The sequence below is a fragment of the Ovis canadensis genome, chromosome 5 (assembly GCF_042477335.2).
Source record: "Ovis canadensis isolate MfBH-ARS-UI-01 breed Bighorn chromosome 5, ARS-UI_OviCan_v2, whole genome shotgun sequence".
Classification (NCBI taxonomy): domain Eukaryota; kingdom Metazoa; phylum Chordata; class Mammalia; order Artiodactyla; family Bovidae; genus Ovis; species Ovis canadensis.
This window is the reverse complement of record NC_091249.1, coordinates 108,370,813-108,389,729: the sequence shown is the minus strand read 5'-3', so window position 1 is coordinate 108,389,729 and position 18,917 is coordinate 108,370,813. Positions and strand designations below refer to the sequence as shown.

The window sequence follows — 18,917 nt, the reverse complement described above, 5'->3', positions numbered from 1 at the left end:
CATCAGGTGGCCAAAGTACTGGAGTTTCAGCTTTAGCATCATTCCTTCCAAGAAATCCCAGGGCTGATCTCCTTCAGAATAGACTGGTTGGATCTCCTTGCAGTCCAAGGGACTCTCAAGAGTCTTCTCCAACAACACAGTTCAAAAGCATCAATTCTTTGGCGCTCAGCCTTCTTCACAGTCCAACTCTCACATCCATACATGACTACTGGAAAAACCATAGCCTTGACTAGATGGACCTTAGTCAGCAAAGTAATGTCTCTGTTTCTGAATATACTATCTAAGTTGGTCATAACTTTTCTTCCAAGGAGTAAGCGTCTTTTAATTTCATGGCTGCAGTCACCATCTGCAGTGATTTTGGAGCTCAAAAAGATAGTCTGACACTGTTTCCACTGTTTCCCCATCTATTTCCCACGAAGTGATGGGGCCGGATGCCATGATCTTCGTTTTCTGAATGTTGAGCTTTAAGCCAGCTTTTTCACTCTCCACTTTCACTTTCATCAAGAGGCTTTTTAGTTCCTCTTCACTTTCTGCCATAAGGGTGGTGTCGTCTGAATATCTGAGGTTATTGATATTTCTCCCAGCAATCTTGATTCCAGCTTGTGTTTCTTTCAGTCCAGCGTTTCTCATGATGTTCTCTGCATATAAGTTAAATAAGCAGGGTGACAATATACAGCCCTGATGTACTCCTTTTCCTATTTGGAACCAGTCTGTTGTTCCATGTTCAGTTCTAACTGCTGCTTCCTGTCCTGCATATATATACCATTATATAAATGCAAATCTTACTAAAGCCATTCATGCTTAAAAACCCTTGTCCATTGATATCAGTTATTGTTTCTGATAATTTCCTTAAGATAAACATTTACAACTGAAATTTTGGTGTCAAAGGGAATGCATGCTTTAATGATCTTGATACATATTGTCAAGTTAGTCTAGAAAGACTGTACCATTTTATATTCCCATCAGCAATATACATGTGAAAGTGTCAGTTTCCTAAAGCCTTATCAAACCTATATTTATTATCTTTTAAAATGTTTGCTACTTTGATAGGTGAAAATGGCATCTCATGTTTATATGCTTTTATTTTATTACTAATGAAGCTCAATATTTTATGTTCTTTTGCCATTTATCATCTGTGATTGCTGTTTATGACCTTGATTTTGTTTTATGGTCTTAGTTAGAAAAGCTACTGATGCTCAGTTAGTTGACATTTACCTTTTAATTTTATTTACATGTAATTTTTAATTTAATGAAGTTACTATGTATACAGTTACCATTATAAGTCTCTAAGTTCTTTTTTTTTTTTTTCCTTTTTTTATGCTCAGGAAAATCCTTGCAACCCCAAAGTATATAAATATACATTTATGTGTCTTTTATTAGATATTTATTTTCTAAATCCCCCTGGAATTTATCTTAGTGTATGCTACCAAATAGGGATTTAGCAACATTTCCCCTTCAAAATAGTTATTCAATAGTCTAATACTTAAGACAGAGGAAAAATCGTCTGTCTCACACTGTATGCCCACACCTTTTTATTCATCCTTATTTCTGCTTTCTGATGTTGTGTGGTGAGAAATCTTTAAATGTTAAGTCGGGTGCTATGGTTGAGTGATAGAGGAAGTGTAACTTACAGATTACTGTTATCCTTCCTAATAAGCAGGTTATCCTAGAATACCATCCATCTTCTCTACAGAGAAGACAAAGCAGTCCCCTCAAGCCATGTTCAGTAGATGAGGTTCGCGGTAGCAGAAGAACAGAACGCCTTGGCCTGGGCCATAGCTGGAAAAGATGCGCACTTGCTAGAGAGCCAGCATCACTCCAGGAGCCCTGGGACCACCTGTGGAGTTGCGGTTTAGTCTCTGGTATCTCAATTATGATGCCATGGCAGCTAAGCAAGACAGGCTGAGTAAGGCTCGTACCAAAGCCTACCTACTTGGAGGAGCTGGAAAGGTATCTGATTAGGGAAGAGCAAATCCAGATGCTCAGTCAGAAGCAAGCAAATCTGAAGCTCTTGGGTCCAGCAGAAAAGCTGTGCTCAGAATCTGAGCTCAGTTTTAACAGGTAGAGGATGGACAGGGAGCAAAGTCTACAGGCACAAGCGAAGACTAGCATCGGCAGCCCCAAACCACACGTAAGGGAAGATCATCTAAGCAGTGAAGAGGGCAGGGAACACATGGCCTCAAGTCCCAGGCATGCCACTAGCTATGTGACCTTAGGCAAATTAACCTCCAATTGAGTGCTTAATTTATCATTTATAAAATAGAGGGGCCAGATCAGGTCTTTCTTTTTCTAGCCTTTTCCTTTTAAAAGGATCCTCCAATTTGAAATTGAAGGTGTCAGCTTATACAGATCATCTAACATGAATTGCTGAGATTGGTGGGAAGAGGTCCAGAGTGGAAGAAGTAAGAGCTTATGAAGGCAAGTAGTTACACAGGTGGTGAAAAAAGATCGTGTCATTTATGACTTTAGGATATAAGTTTTAGCTCCAGGGAGCCAAAACTATCCTTAAAAATCTTGTCTTCCCTATCCAACACCTATCAGATGCTTACAAATATAGCCAGCCAGACCTAACCATCTTGTCTAGTGACCAGAATAGTAGAAACATTCATCTAACTGAACAGATGTAATGTTATTTTGACTAAGAACTGAAATTTTAAAATTGTCATATCTGATTTCTAAAATTTCAAACCTCCTCTTACAGTATAAAGAGAAAATTATCTAAGGATGATCTAGCCTCATTAATCTCAGCTAATTCCTAATGGATCACTTTATAAAGCAGGGGCTCCACAGATTGTTACAAAACATATGAGGTCCAAGAACTTCTTTGCAACTAGATGCAGAAATGTTTAAGAGTGTGTGTCTGGCATTTTGGGGAGAATCGTTTGCGGTTCCATTAGATTCTTATGCTGCTCATGATTTAACAGACATTAAGAGTCTATGATCTCCCTGGTGTATGTAATAAGAATTTAATTCCTTTAATTTTGATTCAGTCATCAGTAAGATGGGTATAATCTATCTTAACATTTATAAACTTCCTGCCAAAGTACATACAAATATTGAGATGTCTGTTCTCAGATGGACAGTTTGCTCTGCTCTATTCAGTTGTCTATACCAGATGCCTAATTTTACTTCAGAAAATCTGAATGCCAGAATTTCTAGAAAAGTGCTAGACAAACATGATTGGGAGAATCATTTAACCATGTGTTCTTCCTTAAGTAACAACTGTGGAGAATGAAGAACGACTCTGGGCTAAATTTATCATCAATAACAGCATTCAGCATTTATCAGGCTACTACTATCGGCCATAACCTGTGCTAATCTCCTTACATACAATGCTAACTCTTATTCTTACAACATCCTTGTGACATATAAATTATTAATTGCATTTTATTAAGGATGAAACTGAGGCTTAGAGAGGTTGGGAAATGTAACCAAGAAATGACTAAAATCTTTAACGGCCAGGCTTACCTAGTTGTGATTAGAGGCTAAACCAGGTAGCCTCTAAGACTTTTTCATTTTAGAATTTTGTCTCCAGAATACTTTACCTACATTTTCCTAATTAGAAGCAATGCTTAATTTCAATGTTTAATTCCAAAGCCGTTATTTTCTGTAAACATATCCTTGATTAGCAACCCAATGCAGATTTTTAAAAATTTAATTATTGCGGATGCCATTGATGAGCGAGATGCTAATTAACAGAGGAAGGCTGTCAGGAAAGAGATGCACTGCTGCTAGAAGAAGGTCCTTTCCACGTTATGAAATGCAATCACTCAAATGAAAAATAACTCTGTTAGAGAAACAGCCTTAATTTTCCTAACTGCCTGACAATGAAGCCTCTTTGGATATTTTGCAAAGAATAGGTAAAAGAAAATAATCAAAAATAAAACAAAACCTGCAAGTGAATAAAAACCAAGCTCTTACTATAGAAATCTGCTTCGTGTTTGATTAGAATTATTATCAAGACCATGACTTTTACCTCCTTGGTACCTACCCTCATCCCAACACACACACACACACACACACACACACACACACACACACACACGAGAGTCCAAGGGGTAAACTGGCATGTGGCCCACAGACTACCTCAGTGTGTCCACCTTTGGTAAGAAGCTTTTACCTAAAACTCCTTTTAAAAGACTAGAAGGAAGCAAGAATTTCAATAACATGCTATATAGGCCAGAATTAGTTTCCACATGGAGAAAACAGCCATTTCCGCTCAGCTAGTTAATTATTCGTCAGCGTGGAATGGCCAGTGTGGATACGAGATCTACAATGAAGGATAATATATATGATCCTGGGCAGATTGGACGTCAGACTGTCATACTTGACCTCTCATCTTAGAGGTGAGTCCACTCAGGCCCAGGGAGATGAAGTGGCTTGCTTAAGGTCACACAGGTCCTTGGTAATAGAATATAATTTAATGTGCTTTTTACTACTCCCTATTCTGACGCCATGATTCTGACCCCAGTGACTTCTAATTACCTTAATTAGGCAGATACTTGTATTCTTTCTTTCAACTCCTATTATTATAGCTGTAACACAAAACTGGCTAGACAGCTTTTTCAGATATAAAATCCCTCCCTACCCTCAGGTATTTTGGCTCCGTAAGTTCAGAGTGGGACTCAAGAATTTTCATTATTTACAAGTGCGCCAGGTGATTATGATGCAAGCAGCCTTGAACCTTGGAGAATCACTGAACTAGAGTCTTTCCAATCCCTGGGTTGAAGCATGCCATTTGCCAGGAGCTCAGCTGAGCAGAGAGAGGGCATATTAAGCTGCTAGGTGTCAGAGCAGCTTTAAAGTAACACACCAAAAATGAAAGAGTTAAGCGTTCAATCACTTACCACGATGGTATAAGCCAGAGAAAACACCAACTTTCCCTGTTCCATTTCCCCCCACCCTCTCCCATGGAAAGGTGCACCAGCTGAAGGTCAGGTTAAAAGTATGGACATGGGGGCTTGTTGTCTCTCTGTTGAGGGAGCCAATGCAAGCCTCTGATAGTTTCCTGGACTCTGGGATAGGGTGGGGGTGAGGGGGGAGGCTGGGAGTGGAGAAGTCCTGGGCACTGAGTCAGAGTGGGGAGAGGTATTTTCAAGGTTTCCCTCTCTTCCACCCATCAGGAAGCCTTGGCCGAGGTGCCCATGACCTCAGATAAGAAGGCCCAGGAATGTAAATATGCAAAGAGCTTGCTGGGAGAGGAGGACTGGAGTCCTTGACTACTACAGCTTCCTTCAGAGAGGGTGATGCGTGGGCTTGGCACCCAGGCTGGCATGCAGAGGGCAGCGTGCCCATGTGGCCACCAGCTACAGACTTTGTAAAGCTTCTTGTGAGGACTGGGATTTCAACAAGGAGCAGACTCCTCCATGTTTAGGAGTGTGCACTGCCCCCTGTTGTCACTAAGGGATTGTTAAACCAGTCCATGACCAGCTCTGGGGAGACAACACCCAACTGAGCCAGACTCCCCTGTTGGCTGTTTCACAACCTAGTGGCAAGATAGAACCCTGGAGGATGCAACTTAGGCATTTCTTTATGTAAATAAGGCTTGACTGGCCTGATAGGAACAATGCAGGTCTCAGAGCTAAGGAAAGGCCTGAGATCACGAAAGACTTCTAATGACTAACGGTAGTAAGTTTTATTTTTTTTATTTATTTATTTATTTATTTTTTATTTTCATGTGTTTTATTTTTTTTTTAATTTTTAGTTTTTTATTTTTTAAATTTTAAAATCTTTAATTCTTACATGCATTCCCAAACATGAACCCCCCTCCCACCTCCCTCCCCAGAACATCTTTCTGGGTCATCCCCATGCACCAGCCCCAAGCATGCTGCATCCTGCGTCAGACATAGACTGGCGATTCAATTCACATGATAGTATACATGTTAGAATGAGTTTTAAAATTGTATTTAAGGCTAGTTAACACTTAGACACGTTCAACCATCCAACCAGCTAATATTTACCCAGCATATACCCTGTGCCTGGCATTCTTCTGAGTGGTTGGTGCACATCAGAGAACAAGAAGGATAAAAATCTCAGCCCTTTTCACTGCTGATTCCAGGACGGGAGACAGATGCTAATAACACACAAAACAAATGAGTTGCTCAGTATGTTAGAAGATGATAAGCAGTATAAAAGAAAAACAATGTACAGCAAGATAAGAGAGCACAGGAGTATTATGGGGGAGTTGAAATCTTAAGGTGATCAGGGAAGGCTTTGTCTTCATTATTAACAGACCCAACACGCCCACACACCTCTGATGTATCATTATATTGCTATTAAATTAATTTTACCAAGACTTCTGATTATACCATTTCATTGCTCAAAAATCCTCTATGGCGCCCCCTTGCACAAAGGATAAAGTATAAGTTCCTTTTCCTGGCATTCAAGGTCCTCACCACCTGGCTCAGTATTCCTCTTCGCCTCCCTCTTCCTTTCTCCGGTAAACCAGATGGTTACCGTACTCTGGGCATATCCTATACTTCCCCTGCTCAGAGGTTTTGTTTCGTTGACTAATCTCTCTCATTCCCGCTCTCCACTTCTTAATGTTCTACCCATTCTTTAAAGTTCATCTCAAAATATTTCCTCCTAGAAGAGCCTCCCTAGAACCCTTCCATCCCCAAAGAATTATTTCTCCTTCAAAGTCCAACAATACATTATGGTATGAATACAGGATTCAATAGATACAGTTATTAAAAAGACTTAGTTCTTTTACTGGATTTGAAGCAGGGTGTGCTGCAGTCCATGGGGTCTCAAAGAATTGGACACGACTAAGCAACTGAACTGACTGAAGCTTCTTAAAGACATGAACTCCTTGCATATTCCCACTCTGTTCAGCAAGTTGCCTTGTAAGAATGAGCTCAAGTCGCTAAGAGCTTCTTGACACTTTTGCCATATAAAAAAAAGAGACAAAAAAATATTTAGGAGTGGGTAACCAGTCCATGTCTAAATCTGAGTCTTCCTAAGAAGGAAGTCAAGACCTCAACTGTGGGTTCATAATGTCAAAAATTCTAAGGTTGTTAATGGACTGCATAAGAATGGAGGGCACAAAGGAAGTGTCATCATTTTTAGTTTTTGCTCCAGTCAAGTGTAAGTCATTAGAACTTGGTCCTACATTTCTACAGTACTGAAAACCAAAATTTAATAATTTATAAGACTGAATTTTTAATTCTGAATGAAAGATATACCAATAGTGATACACACTAAAATAATGAGGCACAGTTGCAAAAGACACCTTGCCATCTCTGAATGGAGATGCTTGTTTTTAACACTTGCTTTTGCAAGGAAACTCCTTTTTGTCCCTAAACATTCTTTCGGTCACTTCCTGTCCAGTCCAAATCTCACCTGGCGAGATATGCAGCACTTGGTTGTATGGACCTCTGAGTATGACCCACTGGCCAATAACCCTGGATGGAAAAAGAACGGAGCAGGCTTGATGGTGAACAGTCGATTTGGATTTGGGCTGCTAAATGCCAAAGCTCTGGTGGATTTGGCTGATCCCAGCACCTGGAGCAGTGTGCCTGAGAAGAAGGAATGTGTTGTCAAGGACAATGACTTTGAGCCCAGGTAAGTGTCTCCAGGAATTTTAAACAATTGTGTGCCATGGCACTATTTGAGAATGATGCTTGTCACTCTGCCTAATTTTTCTCCCCTACCCTTCTGAAGTAGATGGGGATGGCATTTTCCAGTGTTCCCCATGGCTCCATGAGAGGTCACAGAGACCAAAGATTTGCAAATCATGTTAACAACACACTTGTATTTTCCTTTCATAGCCCATCTCCAATAATATGGCAGTAAGCTAATGTGCACCAACTCGGTAGATATGAGTTTGAGCAAGCTCCTGGAGTTGGTGATGGATAGGGAAGCCTGGCATGCTGCAGTTCATGGGGTCGCAAAGAGTCAGACATGACTGAGCAACCGAACTGAATGTGCTCCACTGTCCTATAGACCACTAAGAAAAATCACTGCCAATTAAACTATTTCAAATCATCAGTTTATTAAAATTCATCCCAAATTCAAAGATGTTAAGTTTGTTTTTCTTTAACGCATCTTCGAATTGATGAGATGCAGCACTTGCCAACCAGTGTTACCCAAAACCGACTTCCAAAAGAACCCTGCTTTATGCCCTAAGGTTTTCATTTAGAATATACTTGTCCCACTACATCTAGGTGCAGAAGCAGAATCTGGTATCAAGACAACCACAACTATACTGAAGGCACACTCACACAAAATATCCAGGGGTGGGAGGCTTGGAGGGCATGCATTAGGGAGATAAAATCATTTCTGAAAAAGTTATGTTTCAGTAATGGACCATTTTTGGAGTAATATAAGACAAACCTGTTTGAATTTGATGCCATAACAAATGGTTTATTGCATTCAAATATCTGTGTGTGTGTTCCTTACCATTTGCTTTTCTCCCCTTATGTTCAGAACTCAACATGAGATCTACCCCCTTAAATTGTTAAGTGTACAATACATAACTGTTAACTATTGCTACAATGTATAGCTGATCTTTAGAACTTACTCATCTTGCTTAACTGAAACTTGATGCTCACTGACTAGTAACTCTCCATCTCCCACCCCAACAAGCCCAAGAAAACCAACATTCCACTGTCTGAGTCTATGAATTCGACTATTTTAGACATCTTGTATGAATAGAATTATGCAATATTTATCTACCTGTGACTGGTTCATTTGCCCATCATAATGTCTTCCCATTGTATCCATACTGTCACATATAGCAGAATTTCCTTCTTTTTTAAAGCTAAAGTTCCATTGTATATAAATATCATATTTTCCTTATCCATTCATCTATTGAGGAATACCTAGGTTGTCCCCCTATCTTGGCTGTTAAGAATAATACTGCAATGAACACGGGGATGCTGGTAACTCTTTGAGACCCCAATTTCAATTGTTTTGAATAAATATCCAGAAGTGACATTGCTGGATCATATGGTAGTTTCATTTTCTAAGGAAGTTTTATATTGTTTTATATACTGGCTGCGCCATTTTGCATTCCCACCAATTGTGCAAGAGCTCCAATTTCTCCACATCCTCACCAACACTTGTCTTTTCTTATCTTTTTTATCTTTATTTTTTTTTAAAGTAATAGTCATCCTGATCTTGATGGGTATCTTGATTTGGGTCTTGATTTGAACTTCCCTGATGATTAATTATGGTGAACTTCGTCCCCACCCCCCATATATCAATTGGCCACTTGTATGTCTTCTTTGGAGAAACGTCTATTCAGGTCCTCAGCTCATTGTTTCGAATCAGATTGTTAGGATTTTTGCTATTAAGTTATAGGAGTTCTTATGTATTTTAGAGATTAACCGTTTCTCACATATTGTCTACTGTTCTTAGATTGCCTTTTCAGTTTGTTTCCTTTCATGTGGTCCTGCTTGCTTATTTTTATTTATCTTTTGCTTCCTGTGCTTTGATTGTCATATCCATTAAATCACTGCCAAGACCAATGTCATGAAACTTTCCCCCTATGTTTTCTTCTAGAAGTTTTGCAGTTTCAGGTCTAATGGGTGGGTTTATTTCTGGGTTTCCACTCTGTTCTGTTTATCTGTATGTATGCGTGCTTGCATGCCAGTCCTGGCTCTTTGAGACCCTATGGACTATAGCTCGCCAGGCTCCTCTGTCCTTGGACTTTTCCAGGCAAGATTACTGGAATGGCTTGCCATTTCCTCCTCCAGGGATTTATCAGCCTGTCTTCATGGGGTTCTTCTCATAACAGAGGTAACACGCCTAGCTGAGTATCTACTTAAGAGTGCTGTGTATACATTTCCATAAAATGTAAGGAAGAGATACAACTTTGTTCACTGATGATTCTTTAATGTATTTAGAGCCCTGAAAGCTAATGGAGAAGTCATCATAGAAATTCCAACAAGAGCTTGTGAAGGTCAAGAAAATGCTATCAAGTCACTGGAACATGTGCAATTTGAAGCAACAATTGAATATTCCCGCAGAGGAGACCTTCATGTCACCCTCACTTCGGCTGCTGGTAAGTTTAAAAAAAAAATTCAATTTATTCTAAACTATGTGTTTAAAATTTTAAGCATAAATTAAATGATTTCAAATCAATGATTGATATTTGCTTCTATATAGGCCTAAGTCTTTCAATAAATACTTTCAGGTCTTAAAAAATATGCTTTATTTTTTGGGCATCAGAACTCTATCTACTTTGTTTATTTCAACTGATCCTTAGATAAGCAAAGAATGACGTTTACTCAAATAATACCAATTAATAAACCCTCTGAGTTATGCATTTTCAAACTGTGTTCATTTTCCCAAGTCACTGATCTATATCATTCATTTCTCTCATTAGTGAAAGTTAGTCTAATAATTAAACTGACAGATACATCAGACACATCCAAGGAATTAATTAAAAAACCAAGAATTCTGATCTATGAGAGTTGAGAAGACTACAGAAATTTTCCACAATTACATGATTAAGGGTATATGGTATGATATATTGACATTTGTCCTTTCCTGAAAGGTTACTAAATCAAACAAGATCATGGGTGGTAAAGAGTTTGTGAAATATAAGCTACAATCCAACTAGGAGAAGCTGTCCCAATCCTTTTTTATACTTTAATAGGATTCAACTGACTAAATTCAATTCCCATAAATGATGTATGAAAAAGATGAGCTATCTCTATAACATCCTTCTAGAATATGAACTTACTAGAGGTTTGGAGCTGGCTCTGTTAATTTTGGAAATGTGCTTTCTTAATATCTGGAAACTGGCCCCAAATACTGGTAGAATGCTTTTTCATTGACATTTTCTCTTGAAAATATTATTTACTGATCTATAGAGAACTTGGATGTGAAAATTTACAGTAACTCTTACTGGGAATTTTTATATCAAAAGATATTAGTAAATTATACATGGTTTTGTTATGTCTATGCTGCATTATAGACTCAGGAACCTATTACATTTTAAAATTTTTCTCTTAAATTTCAAAGTGATAGTTCCATTAATATGTATGTTAGGTCTCTGACTCTCTTCTTTCATGTAGTTCATAAGCATAGTTCTCTGAGTTCTCCTTATTCAAATAAACCTTATTCAATATATCCATTCATTATGTATTTTTCTAGGATATTTACTGAAAACTTATTATATGCCAGGCAATGCACTAAGTACTGTGAATAAAACTTTTTTTCCCTTGGGCATGTTGCCATCCTGGCATTATATTCAAAGGGGAATTAGGAAGGCTTATGTCTTCCCCCTCTCACTTTCAGTTATCAAACACTGGAGTGTGTCCTGCTATCCGTTCTCTCAGGACACTCATTAGCTTGTGTTTCTTGCATGAAAACAGGAACCAGCACCGTCCTGTTGGCTGAAAGAGAGCGGGACACATCTCCCAATGGCTTTAAGAACTGGGACTTCATGTCTGTTCACACATGGGGAGAGAATCCCATAGGCACTTGGACTTTGAGAATTACAGACATGGTAAGTATGAATGAGAGGATACTGAACCACAAGCTCACTTTTAAAGTTAGTGCATCAGTAAGGACCCAAAGGAACTTTGATCACTCAAGGAGAAGGTATATATGTTTTAAGCTATGCCCACTTGGCTATAAAGATAATAATTTTTTTAAAAAATTAGGCACCAGCCATGTAAGAAGGAAGAAAAAACATTTTGATACACATCATGACAGACTGTGGGACAAATGTTTACATGTCAGAACACAGCCAGCCACATGAGCTACTCAGACACCAGAATCAGCTATATTCATAAGCGTGGTTGTGAATGCTACACCAGCTTTACTATGATACTCTGCTGGGGTCAAGGCTTCCCAGGTGGTGCTAGTGGTAAAGAATCTGCCTATCAGCGCAGGAGATGCAAGAGATGGGGGTTCATTTCCTGGGTCAGGAGCTTCCCCTGGAGTAGAAAGTAGCCACCCACTCCAGTATTCTTGCCTGGAAAATTCCATGGACAGAGGAGCCTGGGAAGCTACAGGTCATGAGGTTGCAAAGAGGTTGCAAAGAGTTATGACTGAGCAACTAATATCTGCTGGGGTCATATAAAGAAGCTCTTAACAATATTTACTACACTGGTTATTTAGAAGTAGTTTACTTGTTAGACAAAATATTTTATTTAATATGATTTTTTTGTTTTATTTCAGTTATGAAAAAGCAAAAGTATTTCTCAGTTTTCTTTGTTTGCTAACACTCTGATATTCTTCTATAATTGTAACACAGTCCCTAAAAATAGTTTCGGAGCAAAATTCAAATTCAGTTGACTCATTTATTTTTGTATCATTTCTCCAGCATTTTCTATAGGTGAGCATATAGATGAATGGTGTTTCGGGTTCAAGCTCTCCAGAGCTAGCAGTGTTATAAAGATTAGTAGCACCAGATTTAATGTCTAGATAACTTTTCAAAAATAAATGATTTTAAATCCTTGAAGATGTCAATTAAATTAATACAAATTCTACAGTCATTTTTACTTTTTTCTCTGAGAACAGCTTTCACCTAAAGACTGTTAAAATTGTGATTTAGCTATGGAAGTGGTAAAAATTTCTGCTCTCACAGGGGGAAGAAGAAAACGTTTTTAGTTGATGGTTCTGTTCCTGAAGTTGGCCTCCATTCTTTAACTCAACGTCACCACAAGGAAACTAAGAAAATCTGTTAACCAAGATGGGACTGTTTTATATCAAGTTTGCAAAATCTGACTACTGTTTTAGAGTAGTTTTTTAAAAAATATTTTAGATTTTAGCATATTATTTTTAACATAATTGTTGAGCCTGTAAAAATTATTATTCCCACAAATATACAGTTCCTAAGGACTGCTCAGTGTTGAAGGCTATTTATAATATTCCAGACTTTCATTACAATGGAATGTTTCTACAAGTTGATAATTGGTAAATATAATTCCAATATAAGGGAATTATATAAGGGACTGTCAACTTTTCAAGAACACACCCAATATAGAAAAGAAGGTTCACACAGAGAGTTCTCCTTTTCAAATTAAAAACAACCAGTTTGTAAATCTCTGAACCTGTCAACTACTCATTTTCATAGCAAGAGTGAGTCTAGTGATTTACGTCTTTGTACACAGAGCTCTACACACGGAATGCACAGAATTTGAAAATTAGATTTTCACTATAAAATCTCTCAGCTATCTTGAAGCCGTGTGTTTTATACTGCTCAGAACACACACTAACATTATATATGCTTATTCGTTAGTCTGGAAGAATGCAAAACGAAGGAAGAATCGTGAACTGGAAGCTGATCCTGCACGGGACCTCTTCCCAGCCAGAGCACATGAAAGAGCCCCGGGTGTACACGTCCTATAACACTGTGCAGAATGACCGAAGAGGGGTGGAGAAGGTGGTGGATCCCAGGGAGGTCTGTGTGGCTCTGTTCTTCCTGGCATGCTCTTCTCTGAACTGGGCTTCCCAGGTGGCGCTGGTGGTAAAGGACCTGCCTGCCAGTGCAGTGGGTTCAATCCCTGGGTCAGGAAGATCCCCTGGAGGAAGGCAGGGCAACCCACTCTAGGATTCTTGCCTGGAGAATCCCATGGACAGAGGAGCCTGGTGGGCTACGGTCCATAGGGTCACAAAGACTTGGACATGACTGAAGCGACTTAATATACACACACAATCACAGTGTAGTGGGTGAACCTGCCTCTAACTTTTAGGCAGGACGTGAGTTAAAAAATGGGTTGGGAGGAAAGGGAGTAGAAGTGAACTTTACTTTTGATAGAAAATTGTCTCACCTCCTCTTTTATCCAAAATTTAGAAATTAAAATGAATGAATTCAATATTATTCAATTCTCGAACATGAATTTTCTCCATTTACAACAGTATCAAATTTTAAAGAAAGCTATCTTTTTGTATGCTCACATATACCTAATGTTTGTATTGCACCTAGCTTTAAAGGATTTTCTACACTGTCTCATTTAACTTATAATGCTTATAACCTAAAAAGGATAGATCTCAGTATGTCCATTTTACAGAAAGAAGACCAAAGGTCAAGTGACCAAATCATGCATGCTTCTCTTTACTAATTCCTTAACTGATGCTTCTTGGCAACTCCAAGGGGAGCTACAGAATCTCGGTTTTTCTCAGAAACTTGCTGAGGAAAGCTGAAGTCAGTCAGTTACATTCCCGGGTCTCAGCCAGAAGCCACTGGCTTTTCCCTTATCAGATGGTGGGCAGAAAACACATTTTCTTTATCTATGTGTCCCCCAGGCCTCTGGCACTGTGCCTCAGATTGTAGCAGGTAGGTTATCAGAGTTTCCAGGACAACCTTCCCTGAACAGGCCTGGCTCTGTGACGGGTGTTTTGGAAGATACAAAGACATTCTTTATTCAAGAAATGTATAAACTAGCTGTGTGACGGCCTCAGCTCATATTCTGGCCCCGTTTACATTCTGCAAAATAGCTTCCGCTGGGGCCCTATCCCGGAGGCCTCCTCGGCACAGTCCTGGAGGCAGGGGGCGCCCTGCAGAACTTTTTCCTCCAAGATTCCCTAAGGGGTATTAACAGAACCCTTTGATTGTTTAGGACTTCCCTGGTGGTTCAGATGGTAAAATGTCTGCAGGAGACCTGGGTTCAATCCCTGGGTCAGGAAGATCCCCTGGAGAAGGAAATGGCAACCCACTCCAGTACTCTTGCCTGGAAAATCCCATGGACGGAGGAGCCTGGTGGGCTATAGTCCATGGGGTCACAGAGAGTCGGACACAACTGAGCGACTTCACTTTCACTTTTCTTTTGATTGTTAAAATAGTGAAATACTTCCACAACAGGTGACCAAGAAACATTTCTCTGATCTCTCCAGTGTCTCCCTTTCCTGGACCACTGCCCAAGTCTCTTCCCAGACCCTTTCTGACAATTCAGCGGCTGAAAGGGCAGCTCCTAACAGAGCAAGAGGCCTCCAGAGAGCTGCCACACGACAGCATTACTGATGCCTCTGCAGGAAGTTCCTGCCTGTCTTATCAGCAGCTCCTTCCCAAAACACGGACGGGAGGAAAGGAAGTGGCAAACTGTGGATTTTCCATAGGATAAGACCATACTATCTTTTACAATTAACTTTTCCATCCAGAACTTAAGACATTAAAGTGAATGAATTCAACGTTATCAAATTTCCTAACATGCATTCTACTATAGCAGGCTGAAAAGCAAAGGAAACCAACAGGTGTGTGCACTCACATACATCATTCCATTCAGGCTTCAAAACCCACAAGAAACGGAGGAATTCTTCCTGCCATATGACGGGGGAAGTTCAGGGAGATTAAAAAGGTGCCAAAGCCCCTGGAGAAGGGAAAGGCCACCCACTCCAGTATGCTGACCTGGAGAATTCCATAGACTGGATAGTCCATGGGGTCACAAAGAGTTGGACACGACTGAGTGACTTCCACTTCACTTCACTTCAAAGATGCATTAGTGAATGGGAAAATGCAGACTGAAACCCCAGTTAGTGTGAGTCCAAGCTTTGCACCCTCTCTATTCCCCAGATGGCCTTGCGAGACACAGGCAGTGGATGTGTGTTGTAGCTGCCTTGCTGGCTCCTAAATAATGAGCTTTCTCCCCCTGCCTGGTGGCTTTCTGTGTTTCAGGAGCAGCCTACACAAGAGGGCCCGAATGAGAACGCTCAGGCATCCCAAAGCCCCAGCGGCAGTAGAGTCGGGGGCAGAAGGGATGAGTTGGCAGAGGGCGCGCCTTCTGAGGCCATGCTGAGACTCCTGCAGAGCGCTTTCAGCAAAAACTCACCCTCAAAGCAATCACCAAAGAAGCCCCCAAGTGCGAAGCCCAACATCCCTTACGAAAATTTCTATGAAGCCCTGGAAAGGCTGAACAAACCTTCCCAGCTTAAAGACTCTGAGGACAGTCTGTATAACGACTATGTCGATGGCTTCTACAACACGAAACCTTATAAGCACAGGGACGACCGGCTGCTCCAAGCCCTGGTGGACCTTCTGAGGGAGGAAAATTAAAATATGTGCTGGTCCAAAGCTGGAGATAGTCACGCTTCTTCCTCCCCCCTTAGATTTTGCCTGTGTCTGAAGTGGGTGTTTTGTCCTTGATTCTTCTGCTTCTAATATCCTTTGCAGTACTTTTTCTTTTTCTCCCTAAACTGGATATTTGAAAGCTAGGAGCTCATGCAGTAAATCCAACTTCCTGAATTGATTGCACAAAGCTCGTCTTCCCTGCTTGCACAAGTCAAATGTTTTGTTCTTTCTGGGGCCACAGTTCACACCTGGTTCTCATACCACACGAGAACGCCTATTCAGGCCTCCTATTTCATGTCTCAAAATAAAAGGTACACAGGGCAATAGATTACTTTGAAAAAGCAACCTGCAAAAAAAATTAGAGGAAGGAAGACAGTTTCTGATAGCTTGTTCCCTGTCTTTGCCATACAGTTCTTCAAATTTTGATGCCAAAGAAGGGCTTGGAAAGCCTCTAATGAAGGAGCTCTTAATTAGATTCATATCCCAGGCTTTTCTGCTCCCAAGTGCTGCTCATTCAGGAAGAGGCCGTTAGGTCATTTTGGGGAAAGGCTGGGTTATTCAGATCCAGAAACAGGCCTCAAACCCTGCACTGGCTGGTGTGAGCAGTTTCAGAATATTCTTTGCTTGGTGTACCATGGAGAGGCCTCCATGGATCTGAAGGTGACTGCGACTCAGGCTGTGAGCACTGGCCTTCCTCTCTTCCCCCCTGCCTTCTCCTTTCTCAGCCACAAACTAAATACTGAGAGAGCTATTGATACCGCTTTCTTAGAACAAACTTGATTAGGGACTTGGCCAATTTCTAATCATAATTTTTTTTTTAAATAGTCATAACAGGAAACCACCACTCCTGACATGGAAAAGGAATGTAATAACAGGAACGTGTTGATCCCAGGGAGAGCCAATGGAAGGTTTTGTTGTGTTTTAAACTGCATTCATTGGAGCAGTTTTTTTTTGGATCTTTGAGTTTCCTTGACACCGAAGGCGCTTCTCCAGTCTTACGGATAATAGTCTCCAAATTCTCAAATTGTTTCCAAGCTTCAACTCGGAGGACACAGGCTGGCCACCCACAGGCAGCATCTGACCCTCAGCTAGATTTTGTTTGTCAAGTTAAATGTTTTAAAAATGGGAGTGATTATTGAAACTATGGGATTTCACATAAAACCTGACTGTTAGTGCATCTTCCCTCTCAGCAACAGCTGGCCGGAGCTGAGTAGCAGCTGCCTAGCAGTTACAGACTTGGACGCACATCCCCATGGTGCCCTCCTCACCCATGCTTCTTATCACGGCCACCTGACCGGCGCGCGTTCAATAGGCATTTGATTTTGCCTATTCCTGCACTAAATGAACATGCACAGTGTAAAAGCATCAGGAAAAAAATATCCCCAACTTCTTTCAGATAGGAACTGTGTGATAATAATTACAAGAATTTGTCACGATCTAATTTATTGGCCAAAAAAGAAAAGGTATTTTAGACCCTTGAAAATACCTCTGAAATCTTGTTTGACGTACATGTTTTATCTCACCTCACCCAGATGCTCACTTATTCTAATTCACAAATTGCCAAGCCCCTAGCTTCCCGCTCTCACAAAGGCTCCAGTCACTGACAGTACCTGCATTCTCCCACTCAGTCGGCTGTTTGCGATCCTTCCATGAAGTCTGAACTTCCTTAGGCCGCTGGACCAGGAAGAGAACTCCATTGAACTAGATCAGGAGAGCCCTAGCGTCTGTCACTTGCTTTAAAGTGAATTTGGTAAGACAGACTTTCACCCCCGATTGTGCAGAATGAGGGTATTTCGAGAGCAATACGCACGATGTATTGAGTATGTCCCCCTGAAGGAATAGCAGTATCTCTCTATCATGGAGGTATTAGATGTTGTATGATTCACAGTGTTAAATAGAATTTTGGAAAATTGCAGCACATCCAAAGGTATTGCATGAAGCTGAAAAGCATCAGAGAGTTACTATAAAAAAATAACTAAGTTTTCAATGAGTTAAAAATAAACCAATGAAAAAATATAGCTAAAGCCCAGAGAGGGCAATAAAAAAATAACAGATGAAAACTCCCAAACTAGTGCTAATTTGTATGAAGCTTTCTTTTTCATCCTTCTAACAGTATCTTTTTCTGGTTAAAACCCCAACCAACCATTGGACCATAGCCAAAGGTTCAATCAAGAGAAGCTTTAATAGTTAAATAAAGTCATGTTTGAATGTTTCCAACCTGGAACATATTGTTCAGACTTGAAATATTTTCGTCAGTCTTTCTTAGTGCCTGTGTGGATTTTTGTGAAAATGTAAAAAGAGGAAACTTATATAATATTTCCCTCAGAATTTTAAACTATATTTTCTTTACAGGTATTTGTAATGCTTTACCAAATGCTTTTATCAAAAGAATTTTAAAAGGCATAATAAATTATATTAAAAACCAAAATTTTCCTGAGAGTAAGAACATTTCATCCAATAAAATATTTTTGAAAAGCATGTTCCTCTGTCAGTGAGAAAAATAAAAGGTGTAATATGTTTATGTTGTGGTATTAAAAATGACATTTGTCTCATAACCTAATATAATGTGTAGCTGAGTTTAACATGTGTGGTCTTAGCATTTTTAAAGGAACTCCCACATTATACGCTTGATGTATTAACCAGAATATGTACAATATGCTTATAAATCTGAAGAATAAATGGTTCCTCACTAAGTCAAAAAGAAAATAGAAGCTTATGTTTCCAACAAAAACAGGATCTCCTTCTCTTATTATATTTCCTAAATGAACTGTAAAAACTAAAAGGCGAAGGTTTACATTAAGTTCAATGGGCTTTCTTAAAGACAATTTAAGAATCTACTTTAATAGGTATATTTCACCTTGCTTTATAGGCCAGTCTTTCACTTTTTTTTTTTTTTTTTTTTTTTTTTTTTTGGTGACAACACACAAAGTTGTGTGACTGAGCATTAGCTGAA

General features: G+C 39.8%; 1 protein-coding gene across 1 annotated transcript in view; it reads left to right on the top strand.

Annotated features, from left to right (window-relative positions):
* Nucleotides 1–18,670, top strand: part of PCSK1 (proprotein convertase subtilisin/kexin type 1) — a 52,542-nt gene extending 33,872 nt beyond the window's left edge. Inside the window, exons 10-14 of the mRNA XM_069592590.1 lie at nt 7,330–7,563; nt 9,849–10,006; nt 11,325–11,458; nt 13,199–13,360; nt 15,572–18,670. Coding sequence (XP_069448691.1) covers nt 7,330–7,563; nt 9,849–10,006; nt 11,325–11,458; nt 13,199–13,360; nt 15,572–15,949 — 1,066 coding nt within the window. The 3' untranslated portion in view covers nt 15,950–18,670. The remainder of the gene's footprint in view (nt 1–7,329; nt 7,564–9,848; nt 10,007–11,324; nt 11,459–13,198; nt 13,361–15,571) is intronic.
* Nucleotides 18,671–18,917: the final 247 nt, after the last annotated feature.